At 39.2% G+C, this 16,174-nt stretch overlaps 1 protein-coding gene across 1 annotated transcript; it reads right to left on the bottom strand.

The window, feature by feature from the left end:
- Positions 1-10,649: 10,649 nt before the first annotated feature.
- LOC128636635 (olfactory receptor 6B1-like) lies at positions 10,650-11,567 on the bottom strand. The gene has a single exon (XM_053689627.1). The coding sequence runs from the start codon at positions 11,565-11,567 to the stop codon at positions 10,650-10,652; it is 918 nt and encodes a 305-aa protein (XP_053545602.1).
- Between the last annotated feature and the right edge of the window lie 4,607 nt (positions 11,568-16,174).

The raw sequence follows: 16,174 nt of genomic DNA on the forward strand, positions 1-16,174 counted from the left end.
GAAAGTCCCTTGGTTTGTGGGTATGGCATTGTATAGGTGCCCGACTAACAGGAAAGTCCCTTGGTTTGTGGATATGGCATTGTATAGGTGCCCGACTAATAGGAAAGTCCCTTGGTTTGTGGGTATGGCATTGTATAGGTGCCCGACTAACGGGAAAGTCCCTTGGTTTGTGGGTATGGCATTGTATAGGTGCCCGACTAACAGGAAAGTCCCTTGGTTTGTGGGTATGGCATTGTATAGGTGCCCGACTAACAGGAAAGTCCCTTGGTTTGTGGGTATGGCATTGTATAGGTGCCCAACTAACAGGAAAGTCCCTTGGTTTGTGGGTATGGCATTGTATAGGTGCCCGACTAATAGGAAAGTCCCTTGGTTTGTGGGTATGGCATTGTATAGGTGCCTGACTAACAGGAAAGTCCCTTGGTTTGTGGGTATGGCATTGTATAGGTGCCCGACTAACAGGAAAGTCCCTTGGTTTGTGGGTATGGCATTGTATAGGTGCCTGACTAACAGGAAAGTCCCTTGGTTTGTGGGTATGGCATTGTATAGGTGCCCGACTAACAGGAAAGTCCCTTGGTTTGTGGGTATGGCATTGTATAGGTGCCCGACTAACAGGAAAGTCCCTTGGTTTGTGGGTATGGCATTGTATAGGTGCCTGACTAACAGGAAAGTCCCTTGGTTTGTGGGTATGGCATTGTATAGGTGCCCGACTAACAGGAAAGTCCCTTGGTTTGTGGGTATGGCATTGTATAGGTGCCTGACTAACAGGAAAGCCCCTTGGTTTGTGGGTATGGCATTGTATAGGTGCCCGACTAACAGGAAAGAGTAAATCTTGACCAGTAGGGGACCTAATCAAAAGAGGGCATTTGTGCAAAGTTTTCTTTGGGCCCCCCAAAGATAACTCAGTACTAAGCGATAGTAATAATATCCTTGCTGTTCTGTCTGTATAATGATTTTTAGGATAGATAGATAGATGGTGAGAAAGATGATATAGATATATATATATATATATACAGTATCCCACAAAAGTGAGTACACCCCTAATATTTTTGTAAATATTTTATTATATCTTTTCATGTGACAACACTGAAAAAATGACACTTCGCTACAATGTAAAGTAGTGAGTGTACAGCCTGTATAACAGTGTAAATTTGCTGTCCCCTCAAAATAACTAAACACACAGCCATTAATGTCTAAACCATTGGCAACAAAAGTGAGTACACCCCTAAGTGGAAATATCCAAATTGGGCCCAATTAACCTTTTTCCCTCCCTGGTATCATGTGACTCGTTAGTGTTACAAGGTCTCAGGTGTGACTGGGGAGCAGGTGTGCTAAATGTGGTGTTATCGCTCTCACACTCTCTCATACTGGTCACTGGAAGTTCACCTCATGGCAAAGAACTCTCTGAGGATCTGAAAAAAAAGATTTTTGCTCTATATAAAGATGACCTAGGCTATAACAAGATTGCCAAGACTCTGAAACTGAGCTGCAGCACGGTGGGCAAGACCATACAGTGGTTTCACAGGACAGGTTCCACTCAGAGCAGGCCTCGCCATGGACAACCAAAGAAGTTGAGTGCACATGCTCAGCATCATATCCAGAGGTTGTTTTTGGGAAATAGATGTATGAGTGCTGCCAGCATTGCTGCAGAGCTTGAAGGGGTGGGGGGGTTAGCCTGTCAGTGCTCAGACCATACGCCGCACACTGCATCAAATTGGTCTGCATGGCTGTCGTCCCAGAAGGAAGCCTCTTCTAATGATGATGCACAAGGAAGCCTGCAAACAGTTTGCTGAAGACAAGCAGACTAAGGACATGGGTTACTAGAACCATGTCCTGTGGTCCGATGAGACCAAGATAAACGTATTTGGTTCAGATGGTGTCAAGCGAGTGTGGCGGCAACCAGGTGAGGAGTACAAAGAGAAGTGTGTCTTGCCTTCAGTCAAGCATGGTGGTGTGGGTGTCATGGTCTGTGCCTACATGAGTGCTGCTGGCATTGTGGAGGTACAGTTCATTGAGGGAACCATGAATGCCAACATGAACTGTAACATACTGAAGTAGAGCATGACTCTCAACACACCTCTAAGACGACCACTGCCTTGCTTAAAAAGCTGGGGGGAAAAGGTGATGGACTGCCCAAGCACGTCTCCAGACCTAAACCCTATTGAGCATCTGTGGGGCATCCTCAAATGGAAGGTGGGAGAGTGCAAGGTCTCTAACATTCACCAGCTCTGTGATGTCATGGACTCCAATGGCAACCTGTAAAGCTCTGGTGAACTCCATGCCTAAGAGGGTTAAGGAAGTGCTGGAAAATAATGATGGCCACACAAAATATTGACACTTTGGGCCCAATTTGGACATTTCCACTTAGGGGTGTACTCACTTTTGTTGCCAACGGTTTAGACATTAATAACTGTGTGTTGAGTTATTTTGAGGGGGCAGCAAATTTACACTGTTATACAGGCTGTACACTCACTACTTTACATTGTAGCAAAGTGTCATTTCTTCAGTGTTGTCCCATGAAAATATATAATAAAATATTTACAAAAATGTGTGGGATACTGTAGATAGATAGATGATTGATAGATAGACGGTGAGATAGATGGTGAGATTGATGATATAGATAGATATATGATAGATAGATTGATAGATGATAGATAGATAGATAGATAGATAGATAGATAGATAGATAGATGGTGAGATAAATAGATGATATATATATATATATATGATAGATTGATAGATAGATAGATAGATAGATAGATAGATAGATAGATAGATAGATAGATGGTAAGATAATAGATACAAAATATAGATAGACCTGCAAACTGCACTAATAAAATACTCTACTGCATTAGGTTTGTACACATTCTCTGTTTGTATAGACCGGCTGTTATGGCCCCCCCCAGCAATTGGGCCCTGGTACCACCCACTGCCCCTGCTGCACCAATGGTAGTTCCGCCCCTGATCTTGACCGTAATGTAGATGTTGTTTCTTTCTGTTTTCTTTTGGTCTCTGCAATGTCTTGTTCTTTGGTTATATTAGGATCAACAAACTGGTATTACACCTTTATTCATATTGGTGCCATATTTGTTTTTCTTTTTGTTTGTCTATTTTGCTTGTTGGATTCTGAACCTCTGACTCACTATGCAATTGTTATAACAGGTAGTTGTCCCGTCGTCTGGTATCCTTCATGTATCTATTTTCAGTTACCAAATTTGAACAGGAATTTGCCTCTATTAAAGGGACACTGAACCCAAATTTTTTCTTTCATGATTCAGATAGAGCAGCAATTTTAAGCAACTTTCTAATTTACGCCTATTATTAAGCTTTCTTCATTCTCTTGCTATCTTTATTTTAAAAGCAAGAATGTAAGTTTAGAAGCTGGCCCATTCTTGGTTCACAATCTGGGTTGTGCTTTCTGATTGGTGGCTAAGTGTACCCACCAATCAGCAAGTGCTGTCCAGGGTCTGAACCAAAAATAGGCTGGCTCCTTAGCTTAGATGCCTTCTTTTTCAAATAAAGTTAGCAAGAGGACGAAAAAAAATTGATAATAAGAGTAAATTAGGAAGTTGCTCTATCTTAATCATGAAAGAAAAAAATTGGGTTTAGTATCCCTTTAATGTGCTCAATTAGGTAAACCAAGGCAAAGATAAAGGGGACGATTTATCATAGTGCGAGCATACGAATCATGTCAGCCGCACATCAATAAATGCTGACAGCATACGCTGTCAGCATTTATCATTGCACAAGCATTTCTCATGAAATGCGTGTGCAATACGGCCCCCTGCACATTCGAGGCCAATCTGCCGCTAGTAGGGAGTGTTAATCAACCCGATCGTATCCGATCGGGCTAATTGCTATCCACCACCTCACAGGTGGTGGAAGAGTTAAGGAGCAGCAGTCTTATGACCGCTGCTTCTTAATTCCTGATTCCAGCAAGCCTGTGTCAGGGTTTTTTCCCTGTTTTGTTTGCCACGTGCTGCTGGCAGCCATTTTACTCACCTCTCTTCCTGACTATGGTGCATTGTGGGGGATGCTGCTCATTTCCTGCACTTCCTTTTATGGCCAGACTGGTGTGCATCATCCGTGTGAGACAGGATGCAGTCTCATAATTGTGATGTCATCACTTATTATTTAAAGGGCCTCTGTTCAGTATGCTTTGCCTTTGTGTTGTCTCAGACCTGTTTGTGAGAGTTCCTGTGTTTTACCTGGCTGCCTGACGTCTTTCCTGGTTCCTGATCCCTGGCTTGTTCCTGACTCTGCTGTTTTCCTTGTTCCTGACTCAGCTCGTCTGACTACCAACTCTGGTTTTGACTCCTGGCTTGTTATTTGACTTGTGGACTTTTTATTATTTTTTGCTATTAATAAAGGTGTGATTATTTTTGCACTTGTCGTCTCAGTCTGATTCCTGGCACCCTGACAGCCTCAAGGCTCGCGTGTAATAAGCTGGTTGACAGCTTAATAAATCGGCCCCAAAATCTCTCCGTAGCTTGAATTTTGAGGAGCATTTCTTCCTGCATGTTACCCCTGTAGCACCGGAAGCAGCTGGATTATTTCTTTATAATATGACTTTATTCCATTCCTACATATACAATTACATTATACATTATTACAATAAATACATCATTCAAATAAAAAATATAATTTAATATACTGATACAGAAAAAATTGAGGACCATTTTGCTTGGAAAGCTTGCAATCTACATGGATACCTTCCTAGTTTTGTTTATTGGGAAATAAAGAAACCATTACAAGTATTAAATAATATAAATCAAACAATAATAAAAAGGTTAACAAAGAAATACCAGGGTTGTAGCAACAAAGTATCTGTCCATGAGTTGAAGCCTCAGTCTAAGACGTCAAATGTGCCAGAGAATGGCATTGCCAGTGGTAGTCCATAAATGTGTGTGGTATATGAAGCCCATTCAAACATAACTTAAATGATAAAATATACAGACATAACCAAAGCAAGTATAACAGACACGGAAAGGGAAGCATAATAATAATGCGTATAAAAACATATATAGGTAGTAGGAGAATACTGGCTATAGCGGAAAGATAAAAGTTCCTCTATAAAAGTATTTCTATCCACAAAAGAACTTCAAGAGTCTAATGCCAGAGTTCCAGAGAGAGAAGCCACCACGTTCAAAAGATCTGCAGCCTGACAGATCTCCAATGTTGAGTCATAGGGGCCATACTTATCAAGCTCCGAATGAAGACCGCTGCTCCATAACCCTGTCCGCCTGCTCTGAGCAGGCGGACAGACATCGCCGGAAATCAACCCGATCGTATTGACACCCCCCTACTGGCGGCCGATTGGCCACGAGTCTGCAGGGGGCGGCGTTGCACCAGCAGCTCTTGTGAGCTGCTGGTTCAATGCCTAATACGGCGAGCGTATTGCTTGCCGTATTCAGCGAGGTCTGGCAGACCTGATCCGCAGTGTCGGATCAGGTCCGACAGACCTTGATAAATATGGGCCAGAGATCTCTAATCATATTTACATTTATTATCATGTTTCCTTGTTTCTGTTGGTATCCTTCAAACCAGACTTCACCATTTCTAAATAATGTCCTGCAGTTCATAAATGGTTTGCCGTTATTCAGGTTGCATGAAACCAATTCAGAGAACTGTACTTGCCATGTGAGTCTCTATAACATTCAGGGCTAGATTACAAGTGGTATAGTATTTAGAGCTTTCGTTCGAGCATTAACACCGGCAGAAGTAATTTTTTTGCACGCATGGGTTAGCGCACAACACCCAACACGTGCTAACTAAAGGACTTTAGATATCACGACCACGCTAAATTTTTCTCCCCCTAGACTTCAATGGAGAGCGCAGAAGAAAAAAACGTAACACTTACCATTTGCGCGCTAAACCGTCAGAAGTTATTAAAATTTAAAATTCCAATGTTCTTCACATACAGGACAATCTTATTTTTAATATATATATATATATATATATATATATATATACACACCTATATATCTACTCCTATAGAGATATAGGTATAGATATATATTTTACATTAACACTATCACACATATGCATATATATCTATACCATAATTGCGTTTGTAACGCGTCCGTCGCCAGATGCGCACGCATCCTCAAAGGAATGTTGGCTGCGCGAGGCAGCCAAAAGAATCCACCTGGTGGATTCCAAATATGGATTCTTTCAGTACCCTGCCATTTTCGGAATCCACCTGGATGCAGCGTAGACAAACCCGAATCCTTAAAAAAAAAACATGCAACCGCCCGCACGAAATAACTAAAAAACACGTAACCGCCTGCAAGAAATAATAATAAAAACATGTAACCGCTGACACTAAGTATAACAAAAAAAAAACCTAACCTCCCACACGAAGTATTAGCAAACACCTAAATCGTCAACCCCCACATCGTTAAATAATAAAGTTATTAACCCCATATCCGCAAATAACACAATTAAAATATTAACCCCTAAACTGCCAACCCCTCACATCGCAATAAACCTATTTAACCTATTAACTCTTAAACCGCCAACCCCCCACATCTCAATAACCCTAATTAACATATTAACCCCTATACCGCCAGCCCCCCCACAATGCAAATAACTAATTTAATTACTAAGCCCCCTTACCTAACAACCCCTAAATGAACCCCAATTACTACTAAATTACAATTAAAATTTAAAAAAAAACTAACATTATATTACAAAAAATAAAAAACGTCTAACATTACAGAAAAAATAAACAAAATTATCAAAAGAAAATTAAATATATACCTAATCCCTAATCTAAACTACCAATAGCCCTTAAAAGGGCCTTTTGTAGAGCATTGCCTAAAGTTTAACAGTTCTTTTACCTCTAAAAAATACTGTCCCCCCTAACAGTAAACCCCCCACCTACCTAACCGCCAAAATAAAGAAAACTTAACACTAAAAAAACTAAATTACCCTTTGCCCCTAAAGGGGCATTTTTATGGGCATTGCCCATAAATTGCCCTTAAAAGGGCAATCAGCTCTTTTTCAAGCCCAAAAAAACCCTAATCTAAAAAACCCCCACCCCAAATATGAAAATAGAAAAGCCTAAACCTAAGCCCCAAATAGGTACTTACTGTTCCTGAAGTCCGGCGGAGAAGGTCTTCTGCCAGACGGATCCATCATCTTCTATCTTCATCCGGAGTGAAGGCGGCTTGGAACCGAAGTGCGGAGCTGTGTTCCCGATGCCTGTATCCTCAGCGGCAATCCTCGGCGGCGTGGAGGCTCCTCTTCACACACTGAAGATTGAATGCAAGGTACCCCATATTTATTGGGGTACGATGCATTCCTATTGGCTGAAATTTTGAAATCAGCCAATAGGATGAGAGCTACTGAAATCTTATTAGCCTCCCAAATTGTTTGGGGTACCTTGCATTCAATCTTCAGTCTACGACGGACATCAAATGAAGTGGAGCCTCCATGCTGCAGAGGAACGCCGCCGAGGAATGCCGCCATTGAGGACTGCCGCTGAGGATCCAGGCATCGGGAAAACAGCTCTGTACCTCCGCTCCGCGCAGCCTTTACTCTGGATGAAGATAGAAGATGATAGATCCGCCTGGAAGAAGACCTTCTCCACTGGACTTCAGGAACAGTGAGTGCCTATTTGGGGCTTAGGTTAAGGCTTTTTTATTTTTATTTTTGGGTTGTTTTTTTTTAGATTAGTTTTTTTTTTTCTAGCTTGAAAAAAAAGCTGATTGCCCTTTAAGGGCAGTAAAGGGCCCTTTAAGGGCAGTAAAAGAGCCAAATGCCCTTTTAAGGGTAATGCCCATACAAATGCCCATTTAGGGGCAATGGGTAGTTTAGGGTTTTTTAGTGTTAGGTTTTTTGTTTTTTTTTACTGTTAGGGGGGTCTTAATATTTTTTTAGAGGTAAAAGAACTGTTTAATTTAGGGCAATGCCCTACAAAAAGCCCTTTTAAGGGCTATTGGTAATTTCGATTAGGGGTGTTTTTTTTTGTTTTTTTTATAAGGGTATTAGTTTAGGTTTACATTTTTTATTTTTTGTAACTTAAGCTTGGGGGTTTGCATTTTTTAATCATAGACTGCCCTCTGGGCAGGCTTATCTTCTAGTTTGATCATAAAAAAATGTGAAAAACATTGGAATGTAAAATATGTGTAACAAACTTCGGGTTGAGCACTTTAGGTCTAACATGGTGCCAAATTAGCCCACATGAGGAATAAGTTATCTTAAGGCCTGGGGACCGATTTATCAAGCTCCATATGGAGCTTGATGCCCCTGTTTCCGCGCGAGCCTTTAGGTTTGCCGTAAACAGAAGTTATGAAGCACCGGTATAAAGACCGCTGCTCCATAACCTGTCTATCTGCTCTAAGGCCGGGGACAGAAATCAACCCGATTGAATACGATCGGGTTGATTAACACCCCCTGCTAGCGGCCGATTGGCCGCGAATCTGCAGGGGGCAGCATTGCACCAGCAATTCACAAGAACTGCTGGTGCATGATAAATACGAACAGCGTATGCTGTCAGCATTTATCGATGTACAGCGGAAATGATACGCTACATTGTATCATGTCCGCTCGTACATTGATAAATCTACCCCATGGTATGTAAAATAGTAAATATAAAATTTTACAAATATTATTAATAATAATAATAATAAAACCTGACAGGAGTACACTAATTCTTTATTTGCGCTAACCCAACGTGAGTTATCTTAACGTGCGTTATGTATTTATTAAATAAAAAATATAGAATATAGTATATATATATATATATATATATATATATACTGTATATAAAACACGGAAGGGAACTAAACTCCAAGACCGGCCCAGGTACACATCCAGTGACTCAGCAACATCCCAGCCCTGGGTGCTAAATAGCACTCCAAAAAAGCTGTGATGTCACCAGAGTCACAGGCAGTTAACCCCCAGTCCGGAATGGGTATATATATAATTACAAACTTTGTTTAATATCCTGTGACTGGTACAATAAAATTGAAATAATTTGTACAATTGGAGGTGCTGCTTGAACTTTTTTCATTTGACCTATCTGTTTGGAGCTTTGGCAGGAGCTCTTCAAGCCTGCACTCCTATCACCAGTGCTGGAAGATAATATTTTGCTTTGGATATTAAAGTGAAGGTAAACTTTGATAAATGAAAGCCTGTTTTTTAAAAATACTATTAAAAACAGGGGCACTTTCATTTATCAAAGTTTAGAAAGCAACCGTTTTAATTAAAACTTACCTTTGGTTTTTTTTCACAGCCAGAGCAGCTTCCCCCACGCGGAGATCCTCTCTTCACACGTCAGCAATGACTAATCCAGCTTCCTCCAATCAAGGCTTTCCCCCCCAAGGTAGTCATTGCCTGAGGCCATGCTGGATTAGTAATTGATGACGTTTGAAGAGAGGATCTCCGGGTGGGGGAAGCTGCTCTGGCTGTGAGAAGAACAAAGGTAAGTTTTTAATCAAAACGGCTGCTTTCTAAACTTTGATGAATGAAAGTGCCCCTGATTTTAATAGTATTTTAAACAAAATTTGTAATTGTGGAATACCGGCGAGTGCCTGTCTGTTTTTTGAAGTCTGTATTTCTATACAGTGCACCCTGGATGCTGATATATTGGAGTGAGAGTTGATTCTTATACAGGATTTATATATATATATATATATTTATATACTATATATATATATATATATATATATATGTATATATGTATATCTATATATATATATACATATATATATATACATACGTATATATATATATATATATATATATATATATATATATATATATATAAAATGTAAAATATATATATCTATACCTATACAGTATATCTATATGAATAGATATAGTTATAGATAGGAATATTTATTTAAAATAAAATAAAAATATTTTCCTGTAAGTGAAGAAGATTAGAATGTGAAATATTTTCAGTAAATACACAGTAAAACATATTATTAAATATTTTTATAGAATTATTATTTAGACACATATTTATTTTATGGCCTATTGTAGTCAAATACATGGCCATATACCATAAACCTTGGAACCCTTATAAATATTTTGTATTAATATTCATATGACTAATTTGTAACAGATAGTGCATACTCTAATGTATTTATATTGTGTTTGGTGCAACTTTTATTTTAGACCTAACCCTTTACGCAAGGTCTTCAGTCTCTCTAACGCGATGTGCGTTAAATTCGATTGTGCTCAAGCGAATGCATTTACTTTCACCCTGTAATCAACCTCATACATTGTTGCAAATATCTTTCATATAAGGCTCAAAACACATGCCCGTTTCTACTTAGGTATTCTTTCATGTAAAAGAGTTACATTTCAACAAAGTTGAATTCCCCTGTGTTTCGGGCGAGCTTTCAGGCTCGCCGGAAACAGAAGTTATGAAGCAGCGGTCAGACTTTGCCAGAAATCAACCCGATCTCATACGATCGGGTTGATTGACACCCCCTGCTAGCGGCCGATTGGCCTCGAATCTGCAGGGGGCGACATTGTACCAGCAGTTTACAAGACCTGCTAGTGCAATGATAAATGCCAACAGCGTATGCTGTCGGCATTTATCGATGTGCAGCCGACATGATCCGCAATATCGGATCATGTCTGCTCGCACAATGATAATTAAGCCCCTATATCTGAATTGGAATTCTGTGTCCTTATCAAATAAGTTTACTCAGTGCATTTCTAATCTCTTGACTCCTCAAGCCATATATTATAGGGTTTAACAGAGGCGTGACCACAGTATAGAGAAGGGAAAGGAATTTATCGGTATCTATAGAGTTTTTACTGGATGGTATTGTGTATATGGCTAATACTGTCCCATAGTATACACATACAACTGTCAAGTGGGAACTACAGGTGGAAAAAACTTTTTGTCTGCCACTGGTGGAAGGAATTTTAAGGACAGTGATGAGAATGTAAACGTAAGACAGAATGATGAGGATGGGCGGAAGAATTAACACAAAGACACTGGCCAGGAAAATTTCCAGTTTCACAAATGATATATCTGAACAAGAAATCTCTAATAGAGGTACCAAATCACAGAAGAAATGATTAATGGTATTAGTACCACAGAACTCCAAGCAACTTATCATTATAGTTGACATGACTGGTACCAGAAAACCAAAGAACCAAGAAAATAATCCAAGTTGTAGACAGAGTTTAAATTCCATTATTGAGGTATAACGTAACGGGTTACAAATAGCGAGATAACGGTCATAAGACATAGCCGTGAGAAGAAAACAGCCAGCACAACTCGAGGAACCATGAATATGCAACTGAAAAAGGCAAGGAACAAAAGATATTGTCCCACCATCTAGCCATGTAACACGGAGCATGTTGGGTATGATATTGGTTGTCACTATAGTGTCAGATACGTAGAGGTTGCTTAGGAAGAAGTACATGGGAGATTTGAGATAAGGACTTAGTAAAACTAATGTAATGATCAGAAGATTACCCACCACTGTTGCAATGTAAACTGAAAGGGTGAGGAAGAAAATCCAAAACTTGTAGGCGCGATATCTTGCAAATCCCAAAAGTAGGAATTTGGTTACTGTTGTTTGGTTGTTCCCAAGCATTGTCTGTTTTTAAAAATAAGAAGAATTAAAGATTATAAGTAAGAAAACAATTTTATGTAATCAAAAAAATGGGCAAGTTGGTTCTGTCGGCTTAGATGTCACTTTTAGATGGAACACATCAGAACAATGAAGTCAGTTTTCAGGCTATTGCCATTTTAAATTTTGTACTTAAAAAAGTCATATTTTTACTTTATTGTTCCTTTGGGTGCATCTTCCCCTACCATAGATTAAAATTTAAATGTAATGAACGTTTGTCATTTTTCATCCACATTTGGGGTCCAAATCTCTAAAGTCCCTCAAAGAAATTTGCAGGGTTTTTGATATAAAGGAGATAATTACATTACAAAATTTGTGTGAGTATATTGGAGAGTTTTTGATAGTTGGGCCCTTAGTATGTATATCACCCAGATTTTGCAATGGTTGATAAGGTTCTTAACTATAAATATAGCATTTGGGTTGAGATAAAGAGTCTTTGATTTTGTAGTTGGGTTTGTCCAGTACCTGGTGTTGGGTCCAAAGGAGAAGTATTTTCAGCTTCCAATAACAATTCACAAACTAGGCTCATCCGATATACCTGTATGTTAAAAACAGTATCATGACTTTAATGCCATTGAGTTAAATGAGAAAAATCAAAATCAGCACAGCCAGTCAGTTAATTAAATCCCCACAAAAAAATATTTTGTGTTTCAGATATAGGGGCCGAATTATCAAGCTCCGAAACAGCAGTTGTCTTAAGACCGATGCTCCATAACTGGTCTGCTGCCTCTGAGGCTGCGGACATCAATCCACCCGATCCTATATGATCGGGCTGATTGACACCCCCTGCTAGCGGCCAATTGGCCGCAAATCTGCAGGGGGCGGCATTGCACAAGCAGTTCTGGTGAACTGCTTGTGCAATGTTAAACAGTGTATCATGTCGGACAGACATTGATAAATCGGCGCCATAGTATACAATTTAATATTTATTTTTTTATTGAATTCTCTAATCTAATTTGCGTTGTTCTCTTGGTATCTTTGGTTGACAAGCATACCTAGGTAGGCTCAGGAGCTGGGAGATAGCTACTGTTTGGTGACCGCACATGTATGCCTCTTGTCATTGGCTTAATGATTGTGTTCAGCTAGCTCCCAGTAATGCATTGCTGCTCCTTCAATAAAGGTTACCTAGATAATTAAACAAAATGTATGCTCTATCTGAATCATGAAAGAAAAATTTGGGGTTTCATGTCCCCTTAATAATTATGCATTTTATGTATGTTTCATGTGTGCGTGGAGGTAATGTAGGTCATTCCTGTACTAGATCATACCCAGCATTGTATAATTTGGACTACAAGTGTTGGGAAAATTGAACCCTGTTGACCCTGTATTATGTGACTCAGACTTAGGGCCCAAAGAACAAAACTTTGAAGGCAAGACGGGAAAAACAATGCCGACACTTGCCGGGGCAGCCCTCATGGAATTATCTAAAAAAGGGTCTGTCCCTGCAAGTGGTGAGATGTCGCTCATAGAATGGAGCTCACTGGAAAGAGAAACTTTGTCAGGGAGAGTAGGTGCTGCACTTTAACAATGTAATCCTGCACCTAATACAAAATCAGATTATGTGGCTTTTTAGCAAACAGTGCCTTACGCCTCTGTTTTTGTATACATGTGTTTTTCATTTAGGATAATAAGCGTTTTACGTATTTTGACACAATCTCGCCACCTTAAAGTTTGCGAGAAAAATCAGCGAGAACTGCAGGGGAAAATGTTTAAATAATATTCCAGACTTGGAGGAGAAATGTCAGCTACACCCATGGAAAATCCCTGTCCAGCAGTGGTGGGAAAACTCATTTTACAATAAGGAAAACAATACGTTTTAAATTTCGGATTATAAATACAAATTTCACATCGTTTTTTTTAAATGCACTGTGTGCTTGTATTACAATTTCTACAGTGCACCTTAAATATTATTTTTCCTGCATAATTTCATTACATATTTTAATTTTTCTATGAAATATGATTTTTTCCTGCACAATTACGATTTTTAATGTGAGTAAACAATACAATTTTGTACTGGGTATTTTTATTTTATTATTTATTCTATTTATATTTTTTATATTTTGTATACATTGCATGCTTAAAAGCAGTGAACTCCCCTTTGTAAGATACACTGATCTCAAGGTAAAAACCATCTGACCTATAGTGTAGTATGTGCACTGCATATGATGGTGCAGAGATGGGCTCCTGTACTGCACAGTGTGGGGTATATCCCTGTATTGGAACATCATGCTCTGTACTGTGCACAGCAGAGGGATTCAGACCATGTATTTTATAATTTGGGGGAAGGGGATCTCATACTCAATGCTGAGCAACATAAAAGGGACCAGTTCTTACATGGACGCGTATCAGTGAGATTAGACCATGTATTGTTACAGTATTTTTTATTCTTTATAGTGCAGCTAAAGGTGTTGTATGAGAGTGTGTGTGGTGTTTGTTGTATGAGAGTGTATGTGGTGTGTGTTGTATGAGAGTGTGTGTAGTATTAGAGTGGTATTATAGTGTGTGTGTGTATTGTATGAGATGTTTGTGTGGAATGTGTTGTATGAGTGTTTGTGATATTAGAGTGTGTGTGTGTGTTGTATGAGAGTGTGTGTGGTGTGAGTTGTATAAGAGTGTTTGTGGTGTTTGTTGTTTGAGAGTCTATGTGGTGTGAGTTGTTTAAGAGTGTGTGTGGTGTTTGTTGTATGAGTGTGTGTGGTGTTTGTTGTTTGAGAGTCTATGTGGTTGTGTTGTATGAGAGTGTATGTGGTGTGAGTTGTATGAGAGTCTATGTGGTGTGAGTTGTATGAGAGTGTATGTGATGTGAGTTGTTTAAGAGTGTGTGTGGTGTTTGTTGTATGAGTGTGTGTGGTGTTTGTTGTTTGAGAGTCTATGTGGTGTGTGTTGTATTAGAGTGTATGTGGTGTGAGTTGTATGAGAGTGTGTGTGGTGTGAGTTGTATGAGAGTGTGTGTGTTGTGAGTTGTATGAGAGTGTTTGTGTTGTGAGTTGTATGAGAGTATATGTGGTGTGAGTTGTATGAGAGTGTGTGTGGTGTGAGTTGTATGAGAGTGTATGTGATGTGAGTTGTTTAAGAGTGTGTGTGGTGTTTGTTGTATGAGTGTGTGTGGTGTTTGTTGTTTGAGAGTCTATGTGGTTGTGTTGTATGAGAGTGTATGTGGTGTGAGTTGTATGAGAGTGTGTGTGGTGTGAGTTGTATGAGAGTGTATGTGATGTGAGTTGTTTAAGAGTGTGTGTGGTGTTTGTTGTATGAGTGTGTGTGGTGTTTGTTGTTTGAGAGTCTATGTGGTGTGTGTTGTATTAGAGTGTATGTGGTGTGAGTTGTATGATAGTGTGTGTGGTGTGAGTTGTATAAGAGTGTGTGTGTGTGTTGTGAGTTGTATGAGAGTGTGTGTGGTGTGAGTTGTATGAGAGTGTGTGTGTTGTGAGTTGTATGAGAGTGTTTGTGTTGTGAGTTGTATGAGAGTATATGTGGTGTGTGTTGTATTAGAGTGTATGTGGTGTGAGTTGTATGAGAGTGTGTGTGGTGTGAGTTGTATAAGAGTGTGTGTGTGTGTTGTGAGTTGTATGAGAGTGTGTGTGTTGTGAGTTGTATGAGAGTGTGTGTGTTGTGAGTTGTATGAGAGTGTTTGTGTTGTGAGTTGTATGAGAGTGTATGTGGTGTGAGTTGTATGAGAGTGTGTGTGGTGTGAGTTGTATAAGAGTGTGTGTGTGTGTTGTGAGTTGTATGAGAGTGTTTGTGTTGTGAGTTATATGAGAGTATATGTGGTGTGATTTGTATAAGAGTGTGTGTGTGTGTTGTGAGTTGTATGAGAGTGTTTGTGTTGTGAGTTATATGAGAGTATATGTGGTGTGATTTGTATGAGAGTATGTATGTGTATGTGCATCATTAACTTTTACAACACGTTCAAGTTTGACCACAATCAGGAATAAAACACGCACACATTTTAAACACTTTGCCAAAAATTGCAGCTGTCTTGTATATTACTTCAGGAATGTTCAGACCAGGCATACAGATAGTGTTGTGAAGGTCTGTGGTATTATGCCACTGGGTCTTGGGATTTTTTGTTTTGAAGAACCCTGAATTAGAGTGTGTCATTTTTTTCATTAAAGTATCCCTAATAAAGAGTTTAAACCATTTACTGAGATAATATTTATTTACAACTAATAAAAATGAACAGCATTTTACAGTTTACATACCGTAAGCCTGGTAAATAGGAATCTACTTACAGAGAAGGCTTTTAGAAATATGTCCCGATTAAAATAATTTGTTATATATTCTTCATCCTTGATTTGAGGCCTTTGTGAAGATTTCTCTCAGCAAAGACATAACATGAAAAGTAACAATTTTTATGGACATTTTATACTTCCAATAAGGAGAGATATGTCTCCCTGGAATGTAGAAAATGATTAGGGAATATGGACTCTATAAGGAAAACAAACTAATTGGAAAAACAAAGAAAATGTAAAGGGAATTAATTGCACAATCTAATTAACACATTATAAGCTATGGGATATGTGTTTGCCGTGTTAAAGGGAAGTCAGAAGTTAAGGAGACATAAAACCAACACT

The sequence above is a fragment of the Bombina bombina genome, chromosome 7, assembly GCF_027579735.1.
Source record: "Bombina bombina isolate aBomBom1 chromosome 7, aBomBom1.pri, whole genome shotgun sequence".
NCBI lineage: Eukaryota > Metazoa > Chordata > Amphibia > Anura > Bombinatoridae > Bombina > Bombina bombina.

Coding starts and splice junctions, on each gene's coding strand:
- LOC128636635 (XM_053689627.1), bottom strand. CDS start 11,567: ATGCTTGGGAACAACCAAACAACAGTAACCAAATTCCTACTTTTGGGA.